Raw genomic sequence first — 25,660 nt, 5'->3', positions numbered from 1 at the left:
TACATTGGATTTCTCAGGCAGTTTTAAAATACGCTGTTTCTGGGTTTCCCTGATACACTGACTTAACTCAGCTGGTGTAAGTCTTGGGTTTCTGTGTGTGGACGGCTCCCCAGTTGATTCCAACATGCAGTCAGGCTTGAGAGCCACTGTTCTAGAGGAAGAGTTATAGCAGTCTCTCTGTATTCAGCAAATCTAATATCTGTGTCCCCTTACTTATACAGTGTTAAAACTGCTTCACTCCCCAGCTTATATTCCATAATCTCCAGTTTTCTCTTCTCTACTGGGAGAGGGCCAAACGTATACTAGACACTTGACAAAGTCAGAGTGGTGACAAAGAGCAGTGGACGTGGCCCTGTTTTGTACACTTGGAAATGGCGCGTGCTATCCTTTGGGTCTGGTGGTGGCAAGGTGAAACGGGCTGTGACATGAGGTCAGGGACTGCTCCAAAGAAGCCTCTCACTGTTCTTTGGCAAGAGTGGAGCAGTAATTGTCAGAGCAGGCTAGCTGTGCAGAGCACCCACTAATCCCATGGCAAGAGAAACCAATCCATGAAGTGGTTGAGAAAAAAGCTGTCATACAGTGTCAGAGGACAGCCAAGGACAAAGGGATGTGGCTAAAATTTGAGAATTAGATCGTTTCCCCCCCCTTCCTTTTTTTTACGAAAACATGCTATTGATGATGCTTGCCTCTAAAAGCTCATAAAACAGATTGAAAAAAGCATGTGATGAGGAAAACCCTCACAGAGAGCTAGTCGGAAATTGCCTGGATTCTGTTTTCAACTTAATTTTAGGCTGTTAATCAGATATCTTAAAATAGATATCTTCCCTATTTTTTTTCCTTTTTAAAATCTGTCTCCTTTAATGTGAACAATGATGACTCTGTGTGTGTGTGTCTGACATTTAAATATAAAGTGTGACTTTGTAGCACTTTCAGAACTAAAAATTTTCTGCTAGAGTGAACTGAGGTACTTCCAAAATGTGACAATAATATCAAACGTGTGTAAATTCAATTGAAATCGCTCCTTTGGTTCTCAGTCAGAATGCTGACCATACACCACTCTTGGAGAAGCCACAATGTTCACATTTTTAAAAATTTAGCCACTTTGAGGGGCTATTGCTATGGTGCAGTGGGGTAAAGCCCAGTCCTAGCTGCTCCACTTCCAACCCAGCTTCCTGCTGATGCACCTGAGAAAGCAGCAGAGAATGGCCCAAGACCTTGGGCCCCTTAACCCACATGGGAGACCCAAAGGAAGCTCTTGGCTCCTGGCTTCAGATTGGGTTAGCTCTGGTCTTTGCGGCCATTTGGGAAGTGAACCAGTGGATGGAAGACCTCTCTCTTTCTCTCTCTGTAACTCTGTCTTTCAAATAAATAAAATAAATCTTTTTTTTTTAATTTAGCCACTTTGAGATGAAAATTCCCATTAAAATTTTTTTTCTAAATAAGTAAGCTGCCTATAGAATAATTTGAGTAATTTGTGACCTTAACTGAGTTGTGGCCTAATTCTCAACTCTCTTCAGTTCTTTTCTCAGAGAGGCCTTAAGAAAATGGAGTCTTGATTATGTTGCTCCAACAGAAAAAAAAGGGGAAAACTTTCACAATTCCACATCAGTGTCTTTAACTCGGCATGCAAGATCCCTCACAAATGTGGCCCATTCTCTGTCACTAACTTTGAAAAATTGTTTTTTGATATTCATCTGTGTGTGCCTGTTCACCATGCCCCTTCCAAGAATACCCTTTCCTATTTATGTCTGTCTGCTTTCGGAGTTTACTCCTCCTTTATATCCCAATTGCAATGCTACCTCCTTCACAGGACATCCTTAGGCCTACCTGAGTGCCTGCTCAGTAGTTCCTAGAGCTTCCTATCTTGCTACAGCATGAATTACATCTCTTCTTGGATTGAAAATGCTTGGGAAGCAACAGTGAGTAATACTTAAGGGAAAAGGATACAGAATAATTTTGATCCAGACTAGACCTGAGTTAAAACTCTGGCTCTTGGAGAAGTCACTTCATTTTTCTGAATTTCAGCTTCCTCATCTTCAACCAAAGAAAATATTACCAAATCCTCATGGATTGGTAGGGGATAGTTTAAAAGAATATGCAGCCAAGGCCCCAGTGAGGGGCAGCTATTATTACCACAGTTGTTGAGACCATCCTGCCCTGCAGCACATTAACAGTACCTTGCAGCATCTTACCCTCCTCAGTGTTTTCTGAATTGAATGGAAACAGTCCAAACTGATGGCATCTGCTGCCTGGATCTTACTGAGCTATTAGTTTTTTAACATCTGTTTTGAATTTCAGAAAGAAATTTCCTTTTTTGGGGAAACAGCAGCATTTCTGTGGCTTTTCAACATGTCTCCATCCTGAAATGATTAGAACTTCTGCTTGATTAAATCCAAGTCACTGGAGCCATGGAGAATAGCCCACCCCACTTGTTCATCTACTTTACCAAGACCCAACAGACCATCACTCCCTGTACAAAGGGCCTGGACAACAAAGAACACTGTGTGATCTGTTAATGACATTGCCCTTTGCTCAGACATTTAAATAGCAGCACTAATAGACCTTGGGAAGCTCTTACTTACCCATAATACTGCAAGATGGGGTGAGCACAGGCCACAGAAGCCCTGGTTTTCTTTGATTCTAGAGTGCTGATAACCACACAGGATGCATTCACAATGTGGTTCTAATGAAAATTACTGAGCCTCTTTTCTTGACTCCTAATTCCCTTATTAAAAAAAAAAAAAAAACAAGCAGCCACTGTTGTCTACAGTAGTTTCTGAATTATTTCCTATGCAAAGTGGTTTTCTAAACCACCATGCTTCACAAATCCTCTGATTCTTTCTTCTCCCCCTTCCAGTGTAAATGTAATATGTATGGAACATTGAGAGGAAAGCATGAGAGAGTAGAGATGGCTCAGCATCCAGAGGAAAAGTTCTGACTGTCAGAAATATGATAGAACTACCATAGGGACGTTAAATTAGGCATGCTAATTATGAGGTATAATTGAGGTTATGTTTTTGTGTCAGAATGAATAGCTCAATTTCCCCCATGAAGACAGAAAATCAAAATCTAGAAAAGAGGAGCAGCACTGTCAGGGATCCTAGAATTACAAGAAACCATCTTGCCTGGTAGGGCAACAATGTTTCAGCACCAAGGACAGGGCCCTTAGGCTTTAATGCTAGCCCATCTTCTATCATTAATGATTTTTTTGATGTTTTAAAATTTCTCCTCACATGTTCATACATTCATCTTCATAGTATTCTTTTGAACATAGTTACACATCAGATCATGGTAAAAATACAAAGACTTGCTAGTCAGTTACAGTTCTTAAGGTAAAAATGAGATAAGCAAGATGGGCAAGTTAATAAGTCATTATAATACTATATTACAAGTGCTAGTGCTGTGCCTGAGTGAGCACAAACAGAGGAACACTAGACATTGATAGAATTTTGTGGTCCTGTATTGCCTGTGGTGGAGAGTGGGCTCTTGCCCTAAAGAACTCTCAACCCCGAAGCTCAAAGCAACAGGGTGTATAAAGGCAAAAACCACAAGGAAAAGAAGGGGAATACATGGTTGCTAGGATCAGAGGGAATTCATGGTTACTAAGGTCAAGCTGACCTAAGGCCTATGCGAGACCAATATCAATTACAATCTTGACAACAGACAAATTACAATCTTAACATTAATCCAGGTACAGCCTATCTGTTTAAGCTTGAGTGGTCATGCTTGGGAGTTTCTATGCTCTGTCAAGTGGGATGCCTTGGAATGTTATCGTCTGAGTTTTAGATCATAGTTTCAGACCATAGTCTCAAGGCGGAGGGGCGCTTTCTCAAGATGGAGTCTTGGGTGCTCTAACATGGATTCCCTATTGTCAAAGTGTTACTTCATTAGTATAGAATTGTATACAACATACTTGGGAGCCATGGGAGGGAATGATTAAACCTGCAGATGCAAAGGAAGACTTCATGAAACGGTTGACATTTGAGCTATATATTGAAGACTGAGTGAAGTTTGCAAGACAGGGAAGAAATATGGAAGAGATGAGAGAGTACATAGGGTATTCAGAAGCTTTGGACTTGGTGTATCTGAAAAGTGGAGTGAATGGACAAATAAGGAATAGGCTAGGTCAGATCGCCATGGGCTTGTATCTTAAGCTTGGGGAGTTAGGCTTTGTCCTGGGAAAACAACAAGTCATTAAGGGCTTTGAGCAGAGACATGATCTGATCAGAATGTTTTAGAAAAATAATTCACACAATAGGTGAAGGCATGAACAGAAGAAAAGAAATAAGAGAGCAGAGGGTGGATAAGGGTAAAGTTTCACCATATGTTCTCAGGAGACAGGGGTGCTCCAGACAGGGAAAATTTATTTGATTCCAATCCCATTAGCTATTTACCAGTGTTTCACATGTGGGTTCTTTCTCTGCAGATTCCTCCAAGAAGATTAAGGATGTCTTGACTGAATTTAACGAAGGTGGGAGCCTCAAACAATATGACCCACATGAGGTAAGAATGTGTCTATTTCAAACCTTTAAAAACCCCTTGTTCAGCCTTTTCATAGTTTGTTTTCCTTGAGGAACGTGGCTTATCTTGAAGAACTCGCTCTTCAACAGATTTTCTCCTACATCTTCAGGGACTATTAGTACCACCTGGCAATATACATTTCCCAAGTCCAGTCACCCTTCCCACTGTCCTATAAGATGATGTCATACTTTCTCCTCCACTCGACTCTCTCACTCACTCTCCCCTTCTTACTTAGAAACCGTGTTTTTTACTTCACTCAGAAAATAGCAACAATCAGAAGAGATCTTTCACAAACTGGCTTACCCCATGTAACCGACTACAAGCATTTTTTCCCTGTAACTAAGAATGAACTCATCATACTTTTTCAAAGTCTGGTTTGTCCACTTGTGCATTTGGTCCCATCTTCTTCTGTATATTACAAGCATTGCCTCAGCAACACATCCTCGTGCCCCACCTTCCCTTCGTCTTCTCCAACTCTGTCTTTTTCACATCAGCTTTCCCTCTCTATAAATTAGACTTCCCACATCAATATATAAACATGATGTTATTTCTCCTATATCAAAATATGTTCTCTTGGCTCTAATTCTTCCTACAACTTCTACTTCATTTATCTCCTACCATTTATAGCAAAACTATGCAAAAGGTTTGTCTATGCTCATTGCCTCCAAGTTCTCTTCTTCCTGCTTTCTTCAAAGCTCTTCAATCACTGTGTGACCCCCTCCCCCCTCCACTGAACTCCCTAATCAAGGTAGGAAAGGACCCCATGTAACTGAACCCAGTAACCATTTTACAACAGCATTGAGTACAGTCATGCCAATCCTTCTTCATTTTCTTTTCTTGGTCTCTCTGATTTTCCTCTTACCCTACCCCTACTTGACATTTCCATTTAAAAAGCAAACTTAACATGAGACAAACAGATGCCCTTGATCTTCCCCTATAAAACCTGTGTCCAACAGTAGTCTCCATTTCAGTAAATGACAATTCTATTCTTCAGATTATTCATCCTAAAACTATCAAGTCATCATTGACTTTTCTCTTTCTCTCACATCCCACATTCAATTCATCAGCAAACTTTGTCACTTCTACCTTCACACTACATGCCAAATCTAGCCACCTCTCACCATCTGCACTGCTACCATCCTGACCATAGTGATCATCATCATATTTTGCCCAGATTATTCAAGCATCTTCTAATTGGGTTGAAGTCTATTTCTTTATACACATCCTGAACAGTCTGTTAAAACTTATGTCAGACCTTGTCACTACTCTCTACTCAGAGCAAATTGAAGGTCATTACAATCTGTGCCTCCCCCTCTCCTCTGACCTCATCTCCTGCTACTCTTGCTTTCCAGCTGTATCGGCCTCCTTGATGCTGTTGAACATGCCAGTGCACTTGCTGTGTCTTTTCTTGGAATCTTCCTCGATTCATTCCCATTCCTCCTTCAAGTGCAGGCTCAAGTAGCCCTCTCAGCAACTGCCACCCTCTTGATCAAAAATTTGAAGGCTGCTTTCATGACACTTGCAATCCTCCTGCCCTGCTTTACTTTTTCCCTCGGTACTTTTCACCAACTGCCACGCTACACCATTCACTTAATTAATTGTCTCTCTTGCCCACTAGAATATTTGTGTTCACTGCAATGTCTCCAATGACCCAGAAATTTATCTGCCTCATAGCAGGCATTCAATAAGTATTTGTTGAATGAATAAATGAAGGAAAACTTCCTTCTACTTCCAAATTCAACTTATCTAACATTTTTTGGGTGTCCTGGCACTGCACTGGGCACTATAAAAGATAAAAAAGAACCATAATTCCTGCTCCTTGGCACTTATTGCCCACTAGCTGGGTCAAGTTCAAGAGCCATGACCCTAGACTTACATGGGGTTAGATTAAACTTCCACCTCTGCCATCATCCTGCAGTGTGGTCTGGAATAACATTTAACCTCTTTGAGCCTCACTTTCCTCATCTGTGAACTGAAAAAAAAAATTAGACGTTGCTGTCTGTGAATGAAAGAATAAATGATTTTTTTTTTATTTCAGAGAGAGAAACAGAAAGACAGAGAAAGAGAGGTCTCTCAGCTTCTGGTTTACTCTCCCAGATGCCTGCAACAGCTTGGGCTGAGTGAGTCCGAAGCTGGGAGCCAGGGAATCAATCCAAGTTTCCTACATGGGTAGCAGGGACTGAAATATTTGAACCATTATCCCAGCCTCCCAGGGTCCATGTTAGCAGGAAGCTGGAGCAAGGACTCAAACCCAGGCACCCTGAAAAGGAAATCCAGTTGTCTTCTTAACTCCAGGCCAAACTCCCACCCTCTAACTCCTTTTTTCCTGCTCCAGGCTCCTTTTAGGAGGGCTGATTACAGGGAGGTGATTGATGAGCAGGACTCAGGTCAGGAGAGGCTGGCCACTTACTTATTCAGGTTGTCATTTCTTCAACAAGCCTGAGTCAGCGCCGTCTCTGCTGGAGACTGAGAGTGAATCAACAGAGTGTGTGAGCTCCAGGCAAACCCAAGAGGGGCTTTGGTTAAAGTGCACCAATCACTGAGAGAATGGAGTAGGAGGAAAGTTGCCAGAACAGCGGCAAGATTGCCAGTGCATGTTTCACGGAACATTCCCGAGGAGAAGCCATGCAGAGAAGATGGCAGAGCCAGGAAAGAACTCCCTGCCCCACACCCCCACCCTCAGCTCCAAAAACAAGAGAACAAAGGCTCAGCCTGTCCGCCCTGAGGCTGCCGAGTGGGAGGGAACAATGTGGTCAGGGCCACCGCGGGTGTGAAGGCCACGAGCAGCCTGCCTGTTCTGAGCAGGCCGCCCTCGCCTCTGTCTCCCCGGCCCCCACTCTTTGTTCACCAGGCACTGCTGTGTCCCAGGTGAGCTCTGTCACTCCACGCTCTGATTAAGTTCCCTCACACAGTGCGGCTGACTTTAGTAGGTGTAATGTCACGGCTCAGGGTTGGGGAAACAACAAGGACTGAATTTGTCTTGAACTTGATGGCTTCCTGCTGCCAAAATGTTTCAAAGAGAAAGGAGTTGCCATAGGAAGGGGCAGACTGCTAGGAGAGCTAGGAACAAGAATACAAGTTCGTGGAGTGGCAGGGCAGCATCTGGCCATGACGAACTTGCCCTTTCCGTCAGCACCAAGTGATGCTCCAGAGATTAGAGCCACAGAGGACAGCCAGACAGTGGGCAGAACCCAGTGGGGCGTGGTGGCAGGTGGTTTTGGGAACCTGCACTCAGACGCACCAGAGTTCACATCCATTATGGCCCTGACCAAGTTATTTATGTGGTCAGAATTTTTTCTAGCCACAAAATGTTAGGAACAATCACCCCTCATTCTGCTGTCTTGAGGATTAAGGTGCCTGATGCCTGGTAAGCTTTCCATCTGATTTCACCCACTTCTGGGCCAGGGTCAAGATGGACACGCCCCAGAAACAAGGGGCAGTAGCAGCTATTGTCTAGCTCATTCACACAGGAAAGTGGCAGCTGCTGGGAGAGCAGGGTGCCATTGACCTGAACATTGTGGGTGCTTCTGATGTACCCCAGGGCTCCGGCCTCTGGTTTTACTGTGCTGCTAGCTAGCTGCAGAAAATCCCTGGACCTCCTGAGCCCCCGTGGCATGAGGACACCCATGCTCTGTGTGTCTAGGTTTATTCTATGCCATCCTGTTCTCCAGGACACAGATATGAACAGGTGGGCATGAGTTCCATTATCATTATTTTCTAGGTTCTTGTGCACTGCAGGAGTGGCCTGGTGCCTGACCTCCAGCTGTTATCTGTTACTGTGCGGTTCATTCTGTATCTCTATATATTGAACCTCTCATTAAACTCTTTTCCTCTGGCATTTGCCACTGCAGGCCCCATGTTATAAATATTTCAGTACCTTTACCTCTTACATAGAGGAGTCTCTGAGTATCTTGATGGGATGGACTAGACCTAATTCACTGGTGTGTTTCCTATTGGTGTTTAGCATCCCAGGACTATGGCTTGCACTTAGGAGTGTGGGTGGGGGGAGGGAAAGAGAGCGAGAGAAGGGACCCTGCAATAATTGATGAGAGCCAGGAGCCAGGTACCAGGCCACTTCTGAAGTGTACCAATTAGGAACTCATCATCCATTCAAATACCCATCAAGGATTGCTGTGATGGGTGGTGCAGGGGATACAAAGATTAAATAAGATCTCATTAGCTTCTAGGAGCTCTGTGGAGCTAGTGGAGGAACTGAAGTATGTCACAAACAACCACATATTACACAGAGCAGCAGATAGGAGTGTCACAAGACAGGAGTCAAGCTGCCAGCTATGGAAATTCAGAAACAAAAGGTCTTGTCAGGTTTCCTGAAGAAGGTAGCATCTGGGTTGAGCCTTAAAGCGTGGCCAGAATTTTAACAGGCAGAGAAGGAGATGCTTTGTATAGAGTAGCATGCATCAAGGCTCAGTCAGGACAGAACATGGGTTTACGTGGAGGTGGAGAGTGTACAGGAGCATAAAGGGAATTACAGGAGAAAACACGAGAAAGGTCTTAGAGCTTGAAGTGACCACTAATGGAGGTTGGAGAGGGATTGTGGGAGTCTGTGAGTCCCAAAGGTCCCAGAGGGTCTGCAGGATGATCCCGGGACTGTAGGAACACTACATATTGGACCTTCTGTGTATGTTCTTTTTTATATCATCTAATTTCCATTTTCTTTTTTTAAAGGTTTATTTATTTATTTGAGAGACAGTTGCAGACAGAAAGAGGAAGAGACAGAGAGGTCTTTCATCCACTGGTTTACTCCCTAAATGGCTGTTACAGCTGGAGCTGGGCCAGGCTGAAGCAGGGAGCCAGGAGTTTCTTCTGGGTCTCCCATGTGAGTGCAGGGGCCCAAGGACTTGGGCCATCTTCTACTGCTATCCCAGGCCATAGCAGAGAGCTGAATTAGAAGTGGAGCAGCTGGGACTTGAACCAGTGCTCATCTGGGATGCCAGCACCACAGGGGAAGATTACCCTACTACTACTACTACTACACCACAGCACTGGCCCCATAATTTCCATTTCCCAAGTTATTGTTTTGTTTTGCATATACTTTCTAATGTTTAGTGTAGGAGCACAGTGGTATCTCAACTGATCTTGACTCTCTCATGGACAATTAGAAGCCATGGGAAGTTTTTGAGTAGGGAAATGCTCCTACCAGAGTTGGGAAGATCATCCTGGCAAGGCTGGGTAGGATAGATGAGAGCTGGGGGCAAGGAAGCCTTGGCGAGGCATTGCAGTGGTTGCAGTGAGACACATGAAACCAAGGTCTGAAACCAGGAACTTTGATGATGGCAGCAGGGGCAGCAGGCATGGAAAAGATCCAGTGTGACCGATGTTGCAGGGGAACAGAGGACAGAACGAAGGGACAAGAACACAGCTCAGACAACTGAGAGTTCCAAACTGAGCCTGGAATGTCGGGAGAGTAATGGTGTTGTTGGCATTACCAGAAATTGCAGAATCAGGAAGAGGAGCTGGTTTAGGGAAGAGGCACATATAGTTTAGAAGATGATCTGTTCTAGTCCAGCACTCACAATTTGCTGAAGAGAACAGGTCAAAAACTGAAGTCAAGGTGCTGGCGCTGTGGCATAGCAGGTAAAGCCACCGCCTGCAGTGCTGGTATCCCATATGGGTTCTGGTTTGAGTCCCAGCTGCTCCACTTCTAATCCAGCTCTCTGCTATGGCCTGGGATAGCAGTAGAAGATGGCCCAAGTCCTTGGGCCCCTGCACCTGCATGGGAAACCCAGAAGAAACTCCTGGCTCCTGGCTTCACATTGGCACAGCTCTGGCTGTTGTGGCCATCAGTGGAGTGAACCAGCGGATAGAAGACCTCTCTCTCTCTCTGCCTCTGCCTCTCTGTAACTCTGCCTCTCAAATAAATAATTGAATCTATAAAAAAAAAAGCTGTAGTCAATCTGAGACAAGCCATGAAGTCTCCTGAGTCTCCTACAGATCTTATTTGATAATCTTGGCTTTAGTGTTTTTACAGCATTATGCTGGATTCTGTGTAACTAAACTTTCTTTTTATTAAATCATTGAGAAAAGTCTGTTTTTCTGAAATATTTTGTTCTCATAATTTTCAATTTGATGCAAACCCAAAGAGATTAACAGTACATTTTGGAACTCAGAATTGCAGTTTAAAATAGTACTTGTCAACTAAAATGTGTAAAAGGACTGTGCACAAAGAGGCTCTTGAAATACAATAATGAAGAATAATGCCATCAGTAAATCTCAGACAGAGCAAAGTAGAGTGAAGAGAACAAAAATAGAACAACTCCATGGGAAATAGAGTGCTTCAAGAAGAAGAGATAATGAAATACTGCCGAGAGGGCAAAAATGAGAAAGCATCAAATTTGTGACCTTTAAGAGAGCCAGTTCAGAGGTGATGGGCTAGAACCCAAGCTGAATGGTATTAAGGAGGTGAGAGAGCCAATGTGTCTTCTGTAGAGAAATGGGAAGGGAAGTAGGGTCATCTAGTACTTCTAGGAGACAGAGATGTCTTTGGAATAGTGGGCACTGACCACTATTAGCAGACATCTGACCACTTCCAGAAGACAAGCAAATGCTGGGGCATGTGCTCAGAGATAGTGAGGGTAGAATCAAAGGTCATCCTGTATAAGTTACCTCTGGTAAGCAGGAAGGAAAGATTATGGCCGGTGCCACGGCTCACTAGGCTAATCCTCCGCCTTGTGGCGCCAGCACACCGGGTTCTAGTCCCGGTTGGGGCGCCGGATTCTGTCCCAGTTGCCCCTCTTCCAGGCCAGCTCTCTGCTGTGGCCCTGGAGTGCAGTGGAGGATGGCCCAAGTGCTTGGGCCCTGCACCCCATGGGAGACCAGGATAAGTACCTGGCTCCTACCATCGGATCAGCGCGGTGCACCGGCCGCAGGTGGCCATTGGAGGGTGAACCAACGGCAAAGGAAGACGTTTCTCTCTGTCTCTCTCTCACACTGTCCACTCTGCCTGTCAAAAAAAAAAAAAAAAAAAAGCAGGAAGGAAAGATTTTGCTCCTGTGTACTGGGAAAAAAACGAGGAGAATGTGTGAGGAAGGTGATGAGGCTATGGGGACAAACCAGGGACAGTAAGACCGTGAAATAGAGAGACACAGAGAGTCGGGAACAAGAGAGGGACAGAGAGAGGAGAGCTGCCACAAGAAAGGCAAGTCCTCCACTTGCTTGGGGCTCCCTGAATGTGATAGGAGCTTCTGTCTAACTGAGTCAAGTTTCTTGCACTCTGCAATGGAGATCTATAGCACAGCCTAGCCAGGGGCTGAACAGAAATGGCCATGAGCTCCCAGTGGGACAGGGAGGGTGTTACTTGCTTCTAGTGCCAAGACTTCCATCTCAAACCTCACTGTACCCAGGCATGCCAGCTCCAGTTTCTGGGAAGATGCTCAGATCTCCCGGAACAGACAAGGGGTTAAATGCTACCATCATACTGGAGAGAACACCAAGTAGGCTCCCAACCAGGGATTTTATTCTCAGGGCTGTAATTGTGCACAAAAGCCTGCACAGCAGAACTGGGAGTAGTACTTCCTCACATGATCTCCAGGAGCATCTGCTGATTTGATGAGGAGTCCAATGCCACCAAAGCCCGAGCCAGCGATGACTCACTGCAAACTGGTGTTGTTGTTGAGAGTTTGCTGAGTGCAGCAGCTCCTTCTGGCATGGCTGCTCCCAGCCTGGGACCAGAAGCCAGGCAGTACTGGGAGGGGCACAGCAGGGTGAGGATCTGGTTTTTGGCATGTCTCTTGGTTCTACCGTCTGTCCTTGGCTTCCTGTTCTTCTCCCGGTGCCTAAACCCTTCACAAGGACATGTTTTGAGAAGCTGCCATGGCACACTCACACTCCCCTGTGGTCTTGAGGTTAGTCCAGGAAAGATCAGGATTATGGAAGTGATGAAGGATGGAGCGTGTCCTTTTTTTCTTCCAGTTCTTTCTGGTTTCTGAGACTTGAATACTCATAGCAGAAAAGGAAAACCATGATTGTGTAGAAGAACCCCTCGATTCCATTGTGCCTTCAACTGCATCGTTCCGCATCTTAGCTGCAATTCCAGGGCATTGACCTGGCTGCTGCTCATTGGAGCCACGTGGGCCTGCACTAACAGACCTCTGCTCTGCATGCCCCCTCTCCATCACCCTCCTTTTTGTCTAAACTTAGACCAATTCCTGTCTTATGACAAAAGCCTGCCCCAACTTGCAGCCACCAGTGTTGCCTTTTTCTTATATCCTGTGCCCGTCATTTCTGTCACCTCCCTGGCCTTTCCACTCCTGTCCCCCACCAATTCCTTCTCCCTCCCTGGTCGTCTTCTCACCAGCCGTGTCTGACTCCTTGTCCTTCTCTGCCTCCTCTTTGGCCCTTTAGTTCTCTCCACTGACTTTTCTCTTTTGCCTCCTTCTCAGCCGATTAGCTATGATGTCTTCAAGCTGTTCATGAGGGCGTATCTGGAGGTGGACCTTCCTCAGCCACTGAGCACACACCTCTTCCTGGCCTTCAGCCAGAAGCCCAAGCAGGAGCCCCCGGACCACCCAACGGAGGGGGCTAGCAGCAGTGAGCCCAACGGCCCAGGTAGCAGATCACCACCACCCCTTCCTGCCATGGCTGGTGCCGTGCAGCTCCAACCCCCTTGCCACAAGCATAGGCTGCTTTCCTAGAGGGTCCCCTGAGCATAAGAACATCCCCATGGGACAGGAATCGGGACCATGGGATCAAGACTCCTTTCCTCATTGTGCAGGAAGCCCTGGCTGGTGGATCTGTCAGGAAGAGGATTAAAAGAGGGACTTAATCTCTGTTGCTGAGAGTCAGAGAGTAGTACTGGGGAAACGGGGACATGAGGGGGACAAGAACCTTCTGCAAAGGCTGCCAGTCCATGGATGCAGCACTTCTAGCCAGTGTGTCCAGGCTGCGCCTAGCCTGGGTGTGTCAGAGAGTGGGGAAGGTGTAGTCATTGTCTTCCTAGAGCTCAGGCTAACGTGAGGGACACACAGCCAACCCCAAGCTGTAAGCATGGACCCAGCTGACAGTAATCCAAACGCAGACACAACCCAAGTTAATCAGAGCATATGGGGAGGACCCCTGCATGCTCCTCTGGGAAGCTGGGAGGCAGCACAGGTCGTCACATCTTCTTTTTGTTCCCCAGATCCTGATATACAGAACGTAGATAATGCTGCCCAAGCAGACAACGCCTGTGCCTCTGATGCTGGTAAGCTTGCAGTGTAAGCCTTGGGGACACCAAACCAGCCGCCTTGTCTGTGGACCACTGCGCACCCTGCAGCGGCTCTTACCCTCTGTGGCCCCCAACCCCTCAAGTATTCCTGGATGCTATAGATGGGTAAAGGTTCCTGCCTCACTCACCCTGGAACAGAGCAGGCCAGGAGTTGACACAGCTCGCTGGATGCTTCCTGCTAACAGGCCTGCCTGCTGGTCTCAGAAGAAAGTGTGTGTGTGTGTGTGTGTGTGGGTGGGTGGGTGGGAGAGAGAGAGAGAGAGAGAGAGAGAGAGAGAGAAGCTATAAAGGAATGGCTTGAGGATTGAGGTTCAGCTGACTCCACCAGTGGATAGCTGGAGAGTGAGAAGATGTGTGTGTGTGCACTGGCTGACTTCCAACAACACAAACATACATCATTTTGAATAAATTGGGTCCAGGCCTAAAGCTAGAAGTTCCTTAGAAAACTGAAAGGAGCAAAGGTTACCATCCTTGACTTCTGTTTTCATGGCCAATACAAATTTCCTGGGTGCTGTCTATCCAAATTGGGGCCGGCAATCCTGGTTAAGCATGTGGACTGTGGAGTTCGCTGCCAGCTCTGACACTCCCTGACCCTGTAACAGTGGGCTCATTTGAACTGTATCTCTGTACCACAGTTCCCCCATCTATAAAGTGAGATGACAATAAGTTGCTGTTAAAAGGTTAAGTGAGTTAGATGTATATAGTCTTCAAACTATGCCTGGCACATCGTGAATGTTCAATAATAAAATAATAATAGCAATCATTATTCAGGCTGCCCTCCAGAAGGACACTCTATTAGCAACTCATCGTGGCCTGCAAAATGCAGTCTGCACCCTCAGCCTCCAAGAGTGTCAGAGGGGCATCTTCTCCTGGAAGATCCCTCATGGACTCCCTTTCTTCCCAGTTGCTCTGGAAGTTTTGAATACGAGGACTCTAAGAATCAGACTTAATTATTTTTTAAAGGAGTTATTTATTTTATTTATTGAAAGGCAGAGTTACAGAGAGGCAGAGGGAGAGAGAGAGAAGTCTTCCATCCAACCGATGTTTCACTCCCCAGATGGCCATGACGGCCGGAGCTGCGTGGATCCAAAGCCAGGAGCCAGGAGCTCCCTCCAGGTCTCCCACACAGGTGCCAGGTGCAAGGGCCCAAGGACTTAGGCCATCTTCCACTGCTTTCCCAGGCCATAGCAGAGAGCTGGATTGGAAGTGGAGCAGCTGGGACTCGAACCGATGCCCATATAGGATATCAGCACTGCAGGCAGCACCTTTCCCCACTATGCCACAGTGCCAGCACCACCCCCCCCGACCTATTTACTATTGAGCAGATTCATAGATATACAAAAGTAAATTCTGGCTGGCACTGTGGCATAGCAGGTAAAGCCTACACTTGCAGTGCAGACATCCCATATGGGCGCCAATTCCAGTCCCGGCTGCTCCACTTCCACTCCAGCTCTCTGCTATGACCTGGAAAGCAGTAGAGGATGGCCCAGGTGCTTGGGCCCCTGCAGTCGCATGGGAGACCCAGAAGAAGCTCCTGGCTCCTGTTTTCAGATCGGTGCAGCTCCGGCCATTGTGGCCATCTAGGGAGTTAACCAGCGATGGAAGACACCTCTCTCTCTCTCTCCCTCTCTCCCTCTCTCCCTCTCCTTCTTTCTCTGTGTTATTCTGACTTTCAAATAAATAAATAAATAAAAATCTTTAATAAAAAAAAGTAAGTTCTAATGCTAGGGATCTACCCAGGAGATAAAGGATGCAACTTTCTTATGTTTTTCAAAAAATCATAGAACAAGACAGATAAGAAACACTCCAGCTGAAGGAGAGGGGGGACCTGGGACCGGGGATGAGACAGTTTCTTCAAGCAGACCTTAAGTATAGCTCTAATTTTTTCCCATAGCAAACTGAGACACCAGAAGGATTATATGGTGTTCAGTATTTAGCTAAAGGACTGCTGAGATCAGAGCTCACTATGGATAGAAAGCAGAGCAGGTTGAGACCGGAGAGTTGCCCCAGGATCATAAGCTCAGAAAACTCTGAGCAAATTTGTGGAGCTGTGGAAGCAAGGATTCAAAGCACTGGTGCACTCCTGATTAGGGCCTTTGGGACATCAGCAGGGCAAGACCCTAAAAAAGTGTGGGCTCATCCACCCTGCGCAGGACCCCTCCCAGCCGTGCTAGGTCCATGGCTCTTGGTGAAATGGCTTTAAGTCATATGTAAATCATATATGAGGCACCATTTTCCTTGTGCCTGGGGAAAACCAGTCCCCTATTGTCAAACTGTGAAAGGGCAATTATCTGACTCCTGGCACAGGAAGGTATATAGTATATATTATTTAATCTTCTTTTGAGTCTTAAGATTTGAAGGAGAAAATCCTTTCCTGCTACACCCTTACATGGATGTCTTAATTAGATGTCGCTCTTCACCAGCAGCAAGAATACAGGGCCAGGCAGACATCACGGAGAGAGCCTCTGCTAGCAGGGAACTGCCAAGTCCTGGAGTCACCTAAGACCAGACCATCTGCTGAAAACTTCACCCTTTTCCTGTTGCCTAAGTAGAAGCCAGAGGGAGAGTTTAGACTTATTTGATATGAATGGTCTAGGCCTATCAGATGAGTCTCCAGGCTCAGATCTATCATAACCCACTTCAGTGTTTTCATTCCCAGAGCCAGATGGCTACAGGCTTGTGTCCATAAAACAGTGGAGTGGGGTCTTCGCAGGGCCCAGAGATGAGCTCAGAGCCGCCAGCACTCTGTCACTGTCAGGACAAGTGTGTAGGAGCAGGAGGTATGCATGAAATCTCTGCACCTTTCTCTAATTTTGCTGTGAGCTCTAAAAAATTAATTCTTAAATGAAAAGAAACAACAAAATCACCCAGAATGCTGCCAATCCAATTGTGTGTGTGTCATTGTATATTTTTTGTGTAATTTGCTACGGAATTTGGATACAACTTTGTTTTTCCACTACACATTATATTCACAAACATTTCTGTATTTCAAGATTTTGGATTAATATCCGCTTCAATGCAATCCCCTCATGTAAACATTTCTAAATTAACTCATTTATTTGAGGACATAGATGAGAGAGAGAGAGAGAGAGCTAGAGAGAGCTCTCATCTACTGATTCACTCCTCAAATTCCTGTAACCGGCTGCCCTGGGCCTAGACTGCTAATTCAATCCAAGTCTCCTATGTGGGTTGCAGGGACCCAACTACCTGAGCCATCACCACAGTCTTCCAGAGTCTGCGTTAGCAGGAAGCTGGAGTCAGGAGCCAGAGCTGAGTTATCAAACCTGGGCGCTCCAGGAACATAGGCATGGTGACCACTAGGGTAAATGCCCACTCTGTGACCCCCATTTTTAACAAGTCAGAAAACTGAGGCTGAGTGTGGGAGAGTAAGATCGCTTATGCAAAATCATACATCATTTAACTCAAACCCCATGCTAGAATCCCAGTGCTCTTTCCACTGTGCCACACTGCACAGCTAGAACCCAACAAGTAATGCAGAGATCAGGCAAGGGGTGAGGTGGAAGAAGTCAGGTGTGCCCAAGAACTCCCATGTGAGAGGGTTTGTGGTTGGCATCAGAGATCAACCTCTGTGGTCTGTAAGAGCACATTAGTGAGCTTCCACTGGTGGGACTGGATGGTGTTCTCATGTCGCTATAGATAGGCGTGTTCCATGCAAAACAGCAGCAGGAGGAATGACATTGATGAGATGGGCCAATGCCACTGTGTCCTCCCAGAGCTCAGCACCCCCAAGACAGGAGTGAACATTAAACCTCCATGAAAACTAGAATAGTGGCTCAAGATCCAACCACAGCTCTAGTAAATCAAAGATCTTCAGCAAAGGCTGTGCTGATGTCTTAAAAATAGGTTTCTTGAGGTGTCATTGGAAGAAGATAAATTGCACGTGTTTCAAGTACACAGTTGGTGATTTTGACATCTGTGTACATCTGTAAAGCCAGTACCACATCAGTACAGTGAACGCAGCCATCATCTCCAAATATTGTCTTTGTAATCCCTTCCTCCACCCTCCCTCATTCCCATTCCCATCCAACCACTGTTCTGCTTTCTGTCACTTTATATTATATTGTATTTCTAGATTTTATATAAATACAACCAGGCAGTATGTTCCCTTTTGGGTCTGGTTTCTTTCACTTAGCATAATTGTGAGATTTATTAATGTTGTGTGTTTACATATATGGGCACATGAATGCACGTGTAGCTCATGGCTTTAATGACTGATTAGCATTCTAATACATAGATATTCGATAGTATGTTCCTCCATTCAACTTGTGTTTATTCACTGATGGACATTTGGGTTCTTTCCAGTTTTGGCTTATTGCAAATAAAGTTGTTAGAAATATTCTTATACAAGTTTTGTGTGAAACTTTTTTTCATTTCTCTTGGATGAATACCTAGAAGTGGAAAGACTGGGTAAAGTATGGTAGGTACATGTTTGTAAGAGCCAAACCCTTCCATAGTGGTTGAACCAGATACACACCTGTGTGAGAGTTCCTGTGGCTCTCATACGCTTATCGATCCTCAGTAAGATAGTCTTTATTATATACCCATTAAATAGGTGTGTAGCAGTATTACATTGTGGTTTTAGTTTGTGTTTTCCTAGTAACTAATGATGCTGAGTATCTTTTCATGTGCATGATTGACATATGTATACAATATCTTCTTTAGTAAACTGTTCAACTCCATTGCCCATTTTATTTATTTATTTATTTATTTATTTTTTTTTTTTTTTGACAGGCAGAGTGGACAGTGAGAGAGAGAGACAGAGAGAAAGGTCTTCCTTTGCCGTTGGTTCACCCTCCAATGGCCGCCGCGGCCGGCGCGCTGCGGCCGGCGCACCGCGCTGATCTGATGGCAGGAGCCAGGAGCCAGGTGCTTTTCCTGGTCTCCCATGGGGTGCAGGGCCCAAGCACCTGGGCCATCCTCCACTGCACTCCCTGGCCACAGCAGAGGGCTGGCCTGGAAGAGGGGCAACCGGGACAGAATCCGGCGCCCCGACCGGGACTAGAACCCGGTGTGCCGGCGCCGCTAGGCGGAGGATTAGCCTAGTGAGCCGCGGCGCCGGCCTCCATTGCCCATTTTAAAATTACATTGTTTTGCTTTCTTGTTGAATGGAGAATTATTTATATATTATGGATACAAGTCCTTGATCAAATCTAGCCAATTAAAATATTTTCTTGTTTGTGACTTGTCTCCTCATTCTCTAACAATGTCTTTTGAAGAGCAAAATTGTTATGAATCTAATTCAACTTTTTTTTTCTCTTATGGGCTGCGCTTTTGGCATCATGCCTTAGAAATCTTTGCCTATCTCAATATCACAAAGAACTAATACCTTAACATACTGAGTCTCTGATCCTTGAACACAAGGATTCATTTATGTTTTATTTAATTTCTTTTGTGTGTTTTGGGTTCAGTTTGGTAAAATTTTGTTTGGAACTTTCACATCTGTGTTCATGGAAGTCACTGATATGCATGTTCTTTTCTTACAATGTTTTTTTTCTGATTTTGGCTTTAGAGTAGTGCTAGTCTCATAAAATGGGTCGCATAGGATTCTCTCTGCTTAAATTTTCTGGAAGAATTTGTGTAGAATTCAAATATATCTTCCTTAAGTGTTGCATACTGGGTATTTTTGCATTCCAACAAATATTCTTGCGCTTTGTGTTGGAGTACAGATACTTGGTCTACCATTCTGGGCCTTCCTTTCAGGCCTCATCAGGCAGGACTGAAAAGACATTTACTCTGGGGCCTCCTTACTGAAGCAAATCTCTTCTGAGCATTCTACCAATGATGTGTGAATAGTGGAGATTTTTCTACCCTGTTTGGTGGGAATAAGAATTATTCCTTGTTCTCTTTGCATACCAGGGCTTTTCCCTCTAATTCTGGCTCTTTCCCTAGCCTTGCATAGTTTCTTAAGTAGTGCTAATCACTACTCAGATGAATAATTGAAGAGAACTCTCTGCTGATTACCCAAAAGGGACACCTAATGATCTCCAGACTTCTCTCTCTCTTTGGCAGCTCCCTTCTCCCCAGAGCTCTGCTCCATGAACTCCAGCCACCTTGGCCTCTCCAAACATTAGAGGGACTGCTACAATCTGCCTGGGTTCCCCCTCAAACTCTTTCCAAACAATGAAGTGTGGCAATTACAGGGGTTCTTTCCCATCTTTTCAGAGATAACTGTTTAGTGCTGCCTGATATTCAAGTTCCAGTGAACCATTGTTTCATACCTTTTGTCCAGTGTTTTGTTGTTGTTGTTGTTGTTTCAAATGGGAGTATAAAGCTGGTCTCTATTTTAGTCAAAGTGGAAATTGTTGATGATATTTCAATTGATAAATTATCTGAAATGTAACAATAACTTGGGGTAGTGTGGACTACCCAGGGTAAATGACCTCTCATTTGTCTTCTGTGTTGTTATGTTTTTCCCTAGCTTTCCTCCAGTGATGATTTTAATACTTCTATTGCATATGTCACTTCATTATAATCCTTCCCACCTCACTATCTTTTTTTTTCATTTTTATTTATTTATCATGTTTATTTCAGAATCAGAAAGAGATAGACAGAGAAACATCTCCCATCCACTGGTTCACTCCCAAATACCTGCAACAGTTGGATTAGGCCAGGCCAAAGCCAGGAGCCAAGAACTCCATCCAGGTTTCCCACATGGGTGACAGGGACCCAACTACTTGAACTGTCACCTGCTATCTCCTATGGTGCACATTAGCAGAAACTGGCATTAGGAGCAGAGCTGGAACTTGAACCCAGGCACTCCCACATGGGATGCAGGCATCCCAAACAGCATCTTAACTGCTATGCCAGTGCCCGCCCCATCTTTGTTTTTATCTCATCCTATTGTATTTTCTTCTCTGCTTGCACACCTCTGATGCTGTCTACTCTTGTGTTTTTTTTTTTAAGATTTTATTTATTTATTTATTTATTTATTTTGACAGGCAGAGTGGACAGTGAGAGAGAGAGAGAGAAAGGTCTTCCTTTGCCGTTGGTTCACCCTCCAATGGCCGCCGCGGCCAGTGCACTGCAGCCGGCGCACCACGCTGATGCGATGGCAGGAGCCAGGTACTTATCCTGGTCTCCCATGGGGTGCAGGGCACAAGTACTTGGGCCATCCTCCACTGCACTCCCTGGCCACAGCAGAGAGCTGGCCTGGAAGAGGGGCAACCGGGACAGAATCTGGCGCCCCAACCGAGACTAGAACCCGGTGTGCTGGCGCCGCAAGGCGAAGGATTAGCCTAGTGAGCCGCGGCGCCGGCCCAGATTTTATTTATTTCTTTCAAAGGTAGAGTTGCAGAGACAGAGAAAGAGAGAGACAGACAGACAGAACAATCTTCCATCCTCTGGTTCACTCCCTAAATGGCCTCAACAGCCACGGCTGAGACACACTGAAGCCAACTGGAGTTCCCATGTGGGTGGTAGGGGCCCAAGTACTTGGGTCATCTTGTGCTGCTTTTCCAGATGCATTAGCAGAGAGCTGGATTGGAAAGTGGAGCAGCCAGGACTCAAACCAGTGCCCATATGGGATTCTGGCATCTCAGGTGGTGGCTTAATCCACTACACTACAACGCCAGCCCCTCTGCTCTTGTTTAAAAGCGGTTATATCTTCTTACAAGCTGCTGATGGGCTTTTCCAGTAGGAAATTACTTTAAAAGATCTGGTCTTCTGAGACCATTTCATATGCTCCATCTAAATCCCTTCACGGTATAACAAATACCGTGCATCAGTGACTTTCAACCTCCCCTACTGTCCGTAATGTCTAATTTCCTTCCGTCTCAGCCTAACCCCCAGAACCTGGCAGGTTTTCATCCAGGATAACTCTGCTAAATTGATATATTTACTCCCATTGCCTGTCTCTTTGTATAAAGAGTGTCCACATAATGCATGTGGTCACAGTTCTTAGTTTCTAGAAATCAGCTGAATGTTCATCCAAATTTTCTTTTCCAAATATTATTCTCTTTGCCTTTAAATGTATTTGAGAAGGAAATTTTTAGAGGATATATTGGCAAATGACTATGGGTCACTTACCATTTTGAAATTTCATCCCAAATTACTTCTGAAATTTAGATGCATTCCCAAAATAGTGGGCTGAATGACAATTATGGTTATTGTTATCTAAGTTTCTTTTCCAAAAAGTCACAGCATACAGATGAATCTTCTATGAGCTAATGGACTCTAGAATGGAGTCCATTCAGAAAATATGAACTCCACCATCTGAATTTCTAGGGCCACTGATGTGGTCACATCTAGGTAACCAAAGCTTTTGAAGAAACCTATATAAAATCTTTCCTGCCATTGTGAGTAGAATGGGGCAACAAAGAGGGATCAATAGTTACTAAACACTAAGTGTCTTTGGATGCTTTCCTTTTGCCTGTCACAGAATCAAAGATGGCCGAGAAGCAAGCATCAGCTAAAGACCAGGTGTCTGTGACCTCCCTGGGAGCCCCTGCTGATCAGTCTTCAGGCTCAGAACTGTCCACCGTGTACCTGAAAGACGTTGTGTGTTACCTGTCCCTGCTGGAGACAGGAAGACCTCAGGATAAACTGGAGTGTAAGTGCTTGCCCGGCCAAGGGGCCTCCACTTTTTCCTAGAGGAATATCTGGGTCTTGTCCATCAATCCTAAATCAGTGGAGACCTTGGCATTCAGAACCGCAATATGGGAGGGGAAGATGGTCCCATCAAGGGGTCGAGGCTCCCTTGTTTTGCTGGCAAATCCTGCTATCCAAAAACTGCTGCCCCCCCTTAGTGGATCTTTCCAGAAAAGATAATCAACATTGTCTTCCCCTATTCCATGCCCAAGCAACTCTTTAACTATGAGGAATTCTTTTTTTTTTTTTTCCCTTGAGCTGTAATCAACCTCTATCTTGTTAAGGCTTATTTCCATTTCTCTATTCACCTATCACCTCAAGCTCTTATGGCCTCTAGAGAAAAAAAGACTAGTTCCTGAAAAGAGGGAATTGGTTTCATGGTGCAACTAAAGTTGATTTCAAATACACGCCTTCGGGAGGAAGTAGGAGCAGTGGCAAAAAGAAAAGTCCAGCGTGGCTGGCACAGCCTGCAGCCTGGCCGAGCGCTCAGACCAGGAATGGTTTCGCCGGCTGGCCTAGGTGAGCCTGCAGGAAGACTTTGTTAGCCAGGAGGTGATGGGACCTCACTGAGAAATCCATACTGTCTTTGCTTCTCTTGGGAACTCAAGTAGACAGTAAAGAAAAGACATACGTCAGAATTCCAGTGAACAGGGAGACTGGTAGATGTTAGCGAGGGGAGTCTGCCAACGGTGAACGCGCGCCAAAAACAAAATGAAACAGTCTGCTCGTGTGTTGAGCTCAGATCTCCCCCGTTGGTTCAAGGCGCTAACAATCGCAGGTCCTAAGTGCTAATTTGGTAGCAAATGTAGCAGATTTCGTTTTTCTTCTGGATAATGTTGAATGTGAAATGTCAAATTATTTCTAACATTCAGCTGCATTTGGGGTCTTAGGCATTATATTTATTAATAACTACCAAAGAATCAATATATTCCTAAGGTTGTACTTATGAAATGCATGAAGTTTGTATTCCTTAAATAAAAGGTTTCTTTGGAAAAAAAATAACTACCAAAGAGAATGTTGGCAGGGTCTTCGTGGTGTGACTCTCAGACTGAGTCTTGGAGTGGCAATAAGAAACTTTAGAACTTCTTAAAATGGAAAATATTTAAGGTAAATAACTTCCACGTGCCTGTCCCACAGCTTCAACTTGTGGTCTATCTTGGTTACTTCACACATGTCACCCATTCCCTCTGACTCAGATTATTTTGAAGCAAATTCCAGGCATCATATAATTTCATTTGTAAAGATTTAAGTATGTGGCCCTAGGGTCACACTCCTTTTCATAAATATAACCACAACACTATTATCCCAACTAAAGAAAATAATCCTTTTTAAAAAAAGATTTATTTATTTATTTGAAAGTCAGAGTTACAGACAGAGAGAAAGAGACAGAGGGAAATAGAAGAAAATAATTCTTTAGCATTACTAAATATCCAGTCAGTATTCACAATTTTCCAATTATATACTGTGCATTGCGTGTTTGGATCAGGATCCAAATAAAGTCCATGTATTGCCATTGGTGATCCCATCTCTTTTGTTCCTTTTTTAAAAAAGATTTATTTATTTGAAAGGCAGAGATACAGAGAGAGAAGAAGAGAGAGAGAGATATCTTCCATCTGCTGCTTCATTCCCCAAATGACTACAATGACCAGGGCTGGGTCAGGCCAAGCCAAGAGCTTCTTCCAGGTCTCCCACGTGGGTGCAGGGGCCCAAGGATTTGGGCCATTTTCTGCTGCTTTCCCAGGCCATAGCAGAGAGCTGGATAGGAAGTGGAGCAGCCCAGACTCGAACCAGCGCCCATATGGGATGCCAGCACTGCAGGTGGAGGTTTAACCTTCTCTGCCACAGCACCACCCCTGTCTTCAGTTCCTTTTAATCCTTTGTTTTCTTCTCTTTCACTAACTTTTTTCCTTGAACTCTTTCATTGCAGAAACTTGGTCATTGTCCTGTAGAGTTTTCATTTGGGTTTTTTATTAAACTGCATCAGTTCACATTCTCTAATTGTCATGACTGAAAGTAAGTTAAGCTTTTCCTTCTTCACTTTTTTTTTTTTTTTGCAAATTATAGCCTGAAATCTCTCCTATAGCTAATGCAATCACAGTAACTCTCATTACTGAACACCTTCCATTTGCTAAACATTTTAAATGCATTGTCTCACTTTAACCCCACAACAGCCCTAAAAGGATGATTTGATTATTCTCATTTTACATGTAAGAACACACAGGAAGGTTAACAGACTTGCCTAAGACCACAGTGCTTAAAAAAAGAAAAATAGGTGCCCACTCAGCTCTCGAGCTCCATTGTTCTGCACAGTAGGACCAGAGAGAGGTCAGTTGGTAAAGACCATCTAGGCCCAGAGTTCCTGAACAATCTAGCAGGACGCTCTGTGCTTTGTATCATTCAACCATCTGCTCAGCAAGTCAGCAGCATATGCTTCGTGCCTCTGACAGGGACATTCTGAGGAGTCGCAAAGAATCGGAAGGGAGCCCATAAACCTTTTCATAAAGAACAGAAGCTGCACGCTCAGTGAGGTCGCATCACTGAAAAAATACAGAGTACAGCAACATGGAGACATCTGGAAGGAATCTAAGAGCCAAGGTGTCCTTAGCAGGAATGTGTGTGACCAGGTGGGCTCGTCCTGAGGCCCAGAGGGGCTGCATCAGGGAAGGACCAGCCGGGGGCGCTCCAGGGAGAACCCAGGCACGGTGGAGTATTCTAGAGTGGACAGTAGATGAGGACGTGTCTGGCTCCACTTCCTACCCTGATTCCTTCTGAGATCACAGGAGCTCTACACTTCGGTGGAATGGAATACAGATTTCCAGGTCCCAGAGATGACCATTTAGTCCTTTGTCCAAATTTCTCTTCCAGCTCTTCCTTATCCTACTCACCTCCCTGCGCTGGAGCCTGACTGAGGGTCTCCCTCAGTAGCATGCTGACCTTTTAGAAGAAAGATATATGTGCTCCTGTGTGGTAACTACCTCCTAGCATTACTGAGGATCAGGTGGTGATGATAAAGTGCACAGGACAGCACTTTGCAACTCTAAATGCTATAGCTAAATATTAGTTAAAAAATGAAAATAAAAATAACTGAAATCTGTTGGTTGCTTTCCCCATTGCAAGCACAGTTGATTGGCATATCAGGTACACAAGAGCCCTAGGAGAAAGAAATTGTTAGCATGGAGTGGTGTGACGAGGCTGGGATTTGAACCTGTCTGACTCTACACCCTTTCTGTGTGCTATGGGAGCAAAGGCTCATCTGTAACTCTGTGCCTCTGCCCCGGCCCCAGCTGGGGGCTTGCCTTGAGTTGTGTT

General features: G+C 45.0%; 1 protein-coding gene across 7 annotated transcripts in view; it reads left to right on the top strand.

The window, feature by feature from the left end:
* Window positions 1-25,660, top strand: part of DGKG (diacylglycerol kinase gamma) — a 212,200-nt gene that overhangs the window by 56,802 nt on the left and 129,738 nt on the right. For 6 of the 7 annotated variants that reach the window (XR_016233208.1, XM_051859166.3, XM_051859165.3 and 3 more), the window contains exons 3-6: window positions 4,427-4,503; window positions 12,921-13,086; window positions 13,658-13,720; window positions 22,143-22,313. Coding sequence is in view for 6 of the 7 variants with exons in the window: in XM_051859166.3 (XP_051715126.1) it covers window positions 4,427-4,503; window positions 12,921-13,086; window positions 13,658-13,720; window positions 22,143-22,313 (477 nt within the window). In the remaining variant the exon portion in view is untranslated. The remainder of the gene's footprint in view (window positions 1-4,426; window positions 4,504-12,920; window positions 13,087-13,657; window positions 13,721-22,142; window positions 22,314-25,660) is intronic. The other variant, XM_051859167.3, reaches the window with a different exon arrangement.

This window comes from Oryctolagus cuniculus, chromosome 4 (assembly GCF_051225735.1).
Source record: "Oryctolagus cuniculus isolate XC-2025 breed Fujian yellow rabbit chromosome 4, ASM5122573v1, whole genome shotgun sequence".
NCBI lineage: Eukaryota > Metazoa > Chordata > Mammalia > Lagomorpha > Leporidae > Oryctolagus > Oryctolagus cuniculus.
Note: the sequence above shows the minus strand (reverse complement) of the source record. Positions and strands in the feature narration are given on the sequence as shown.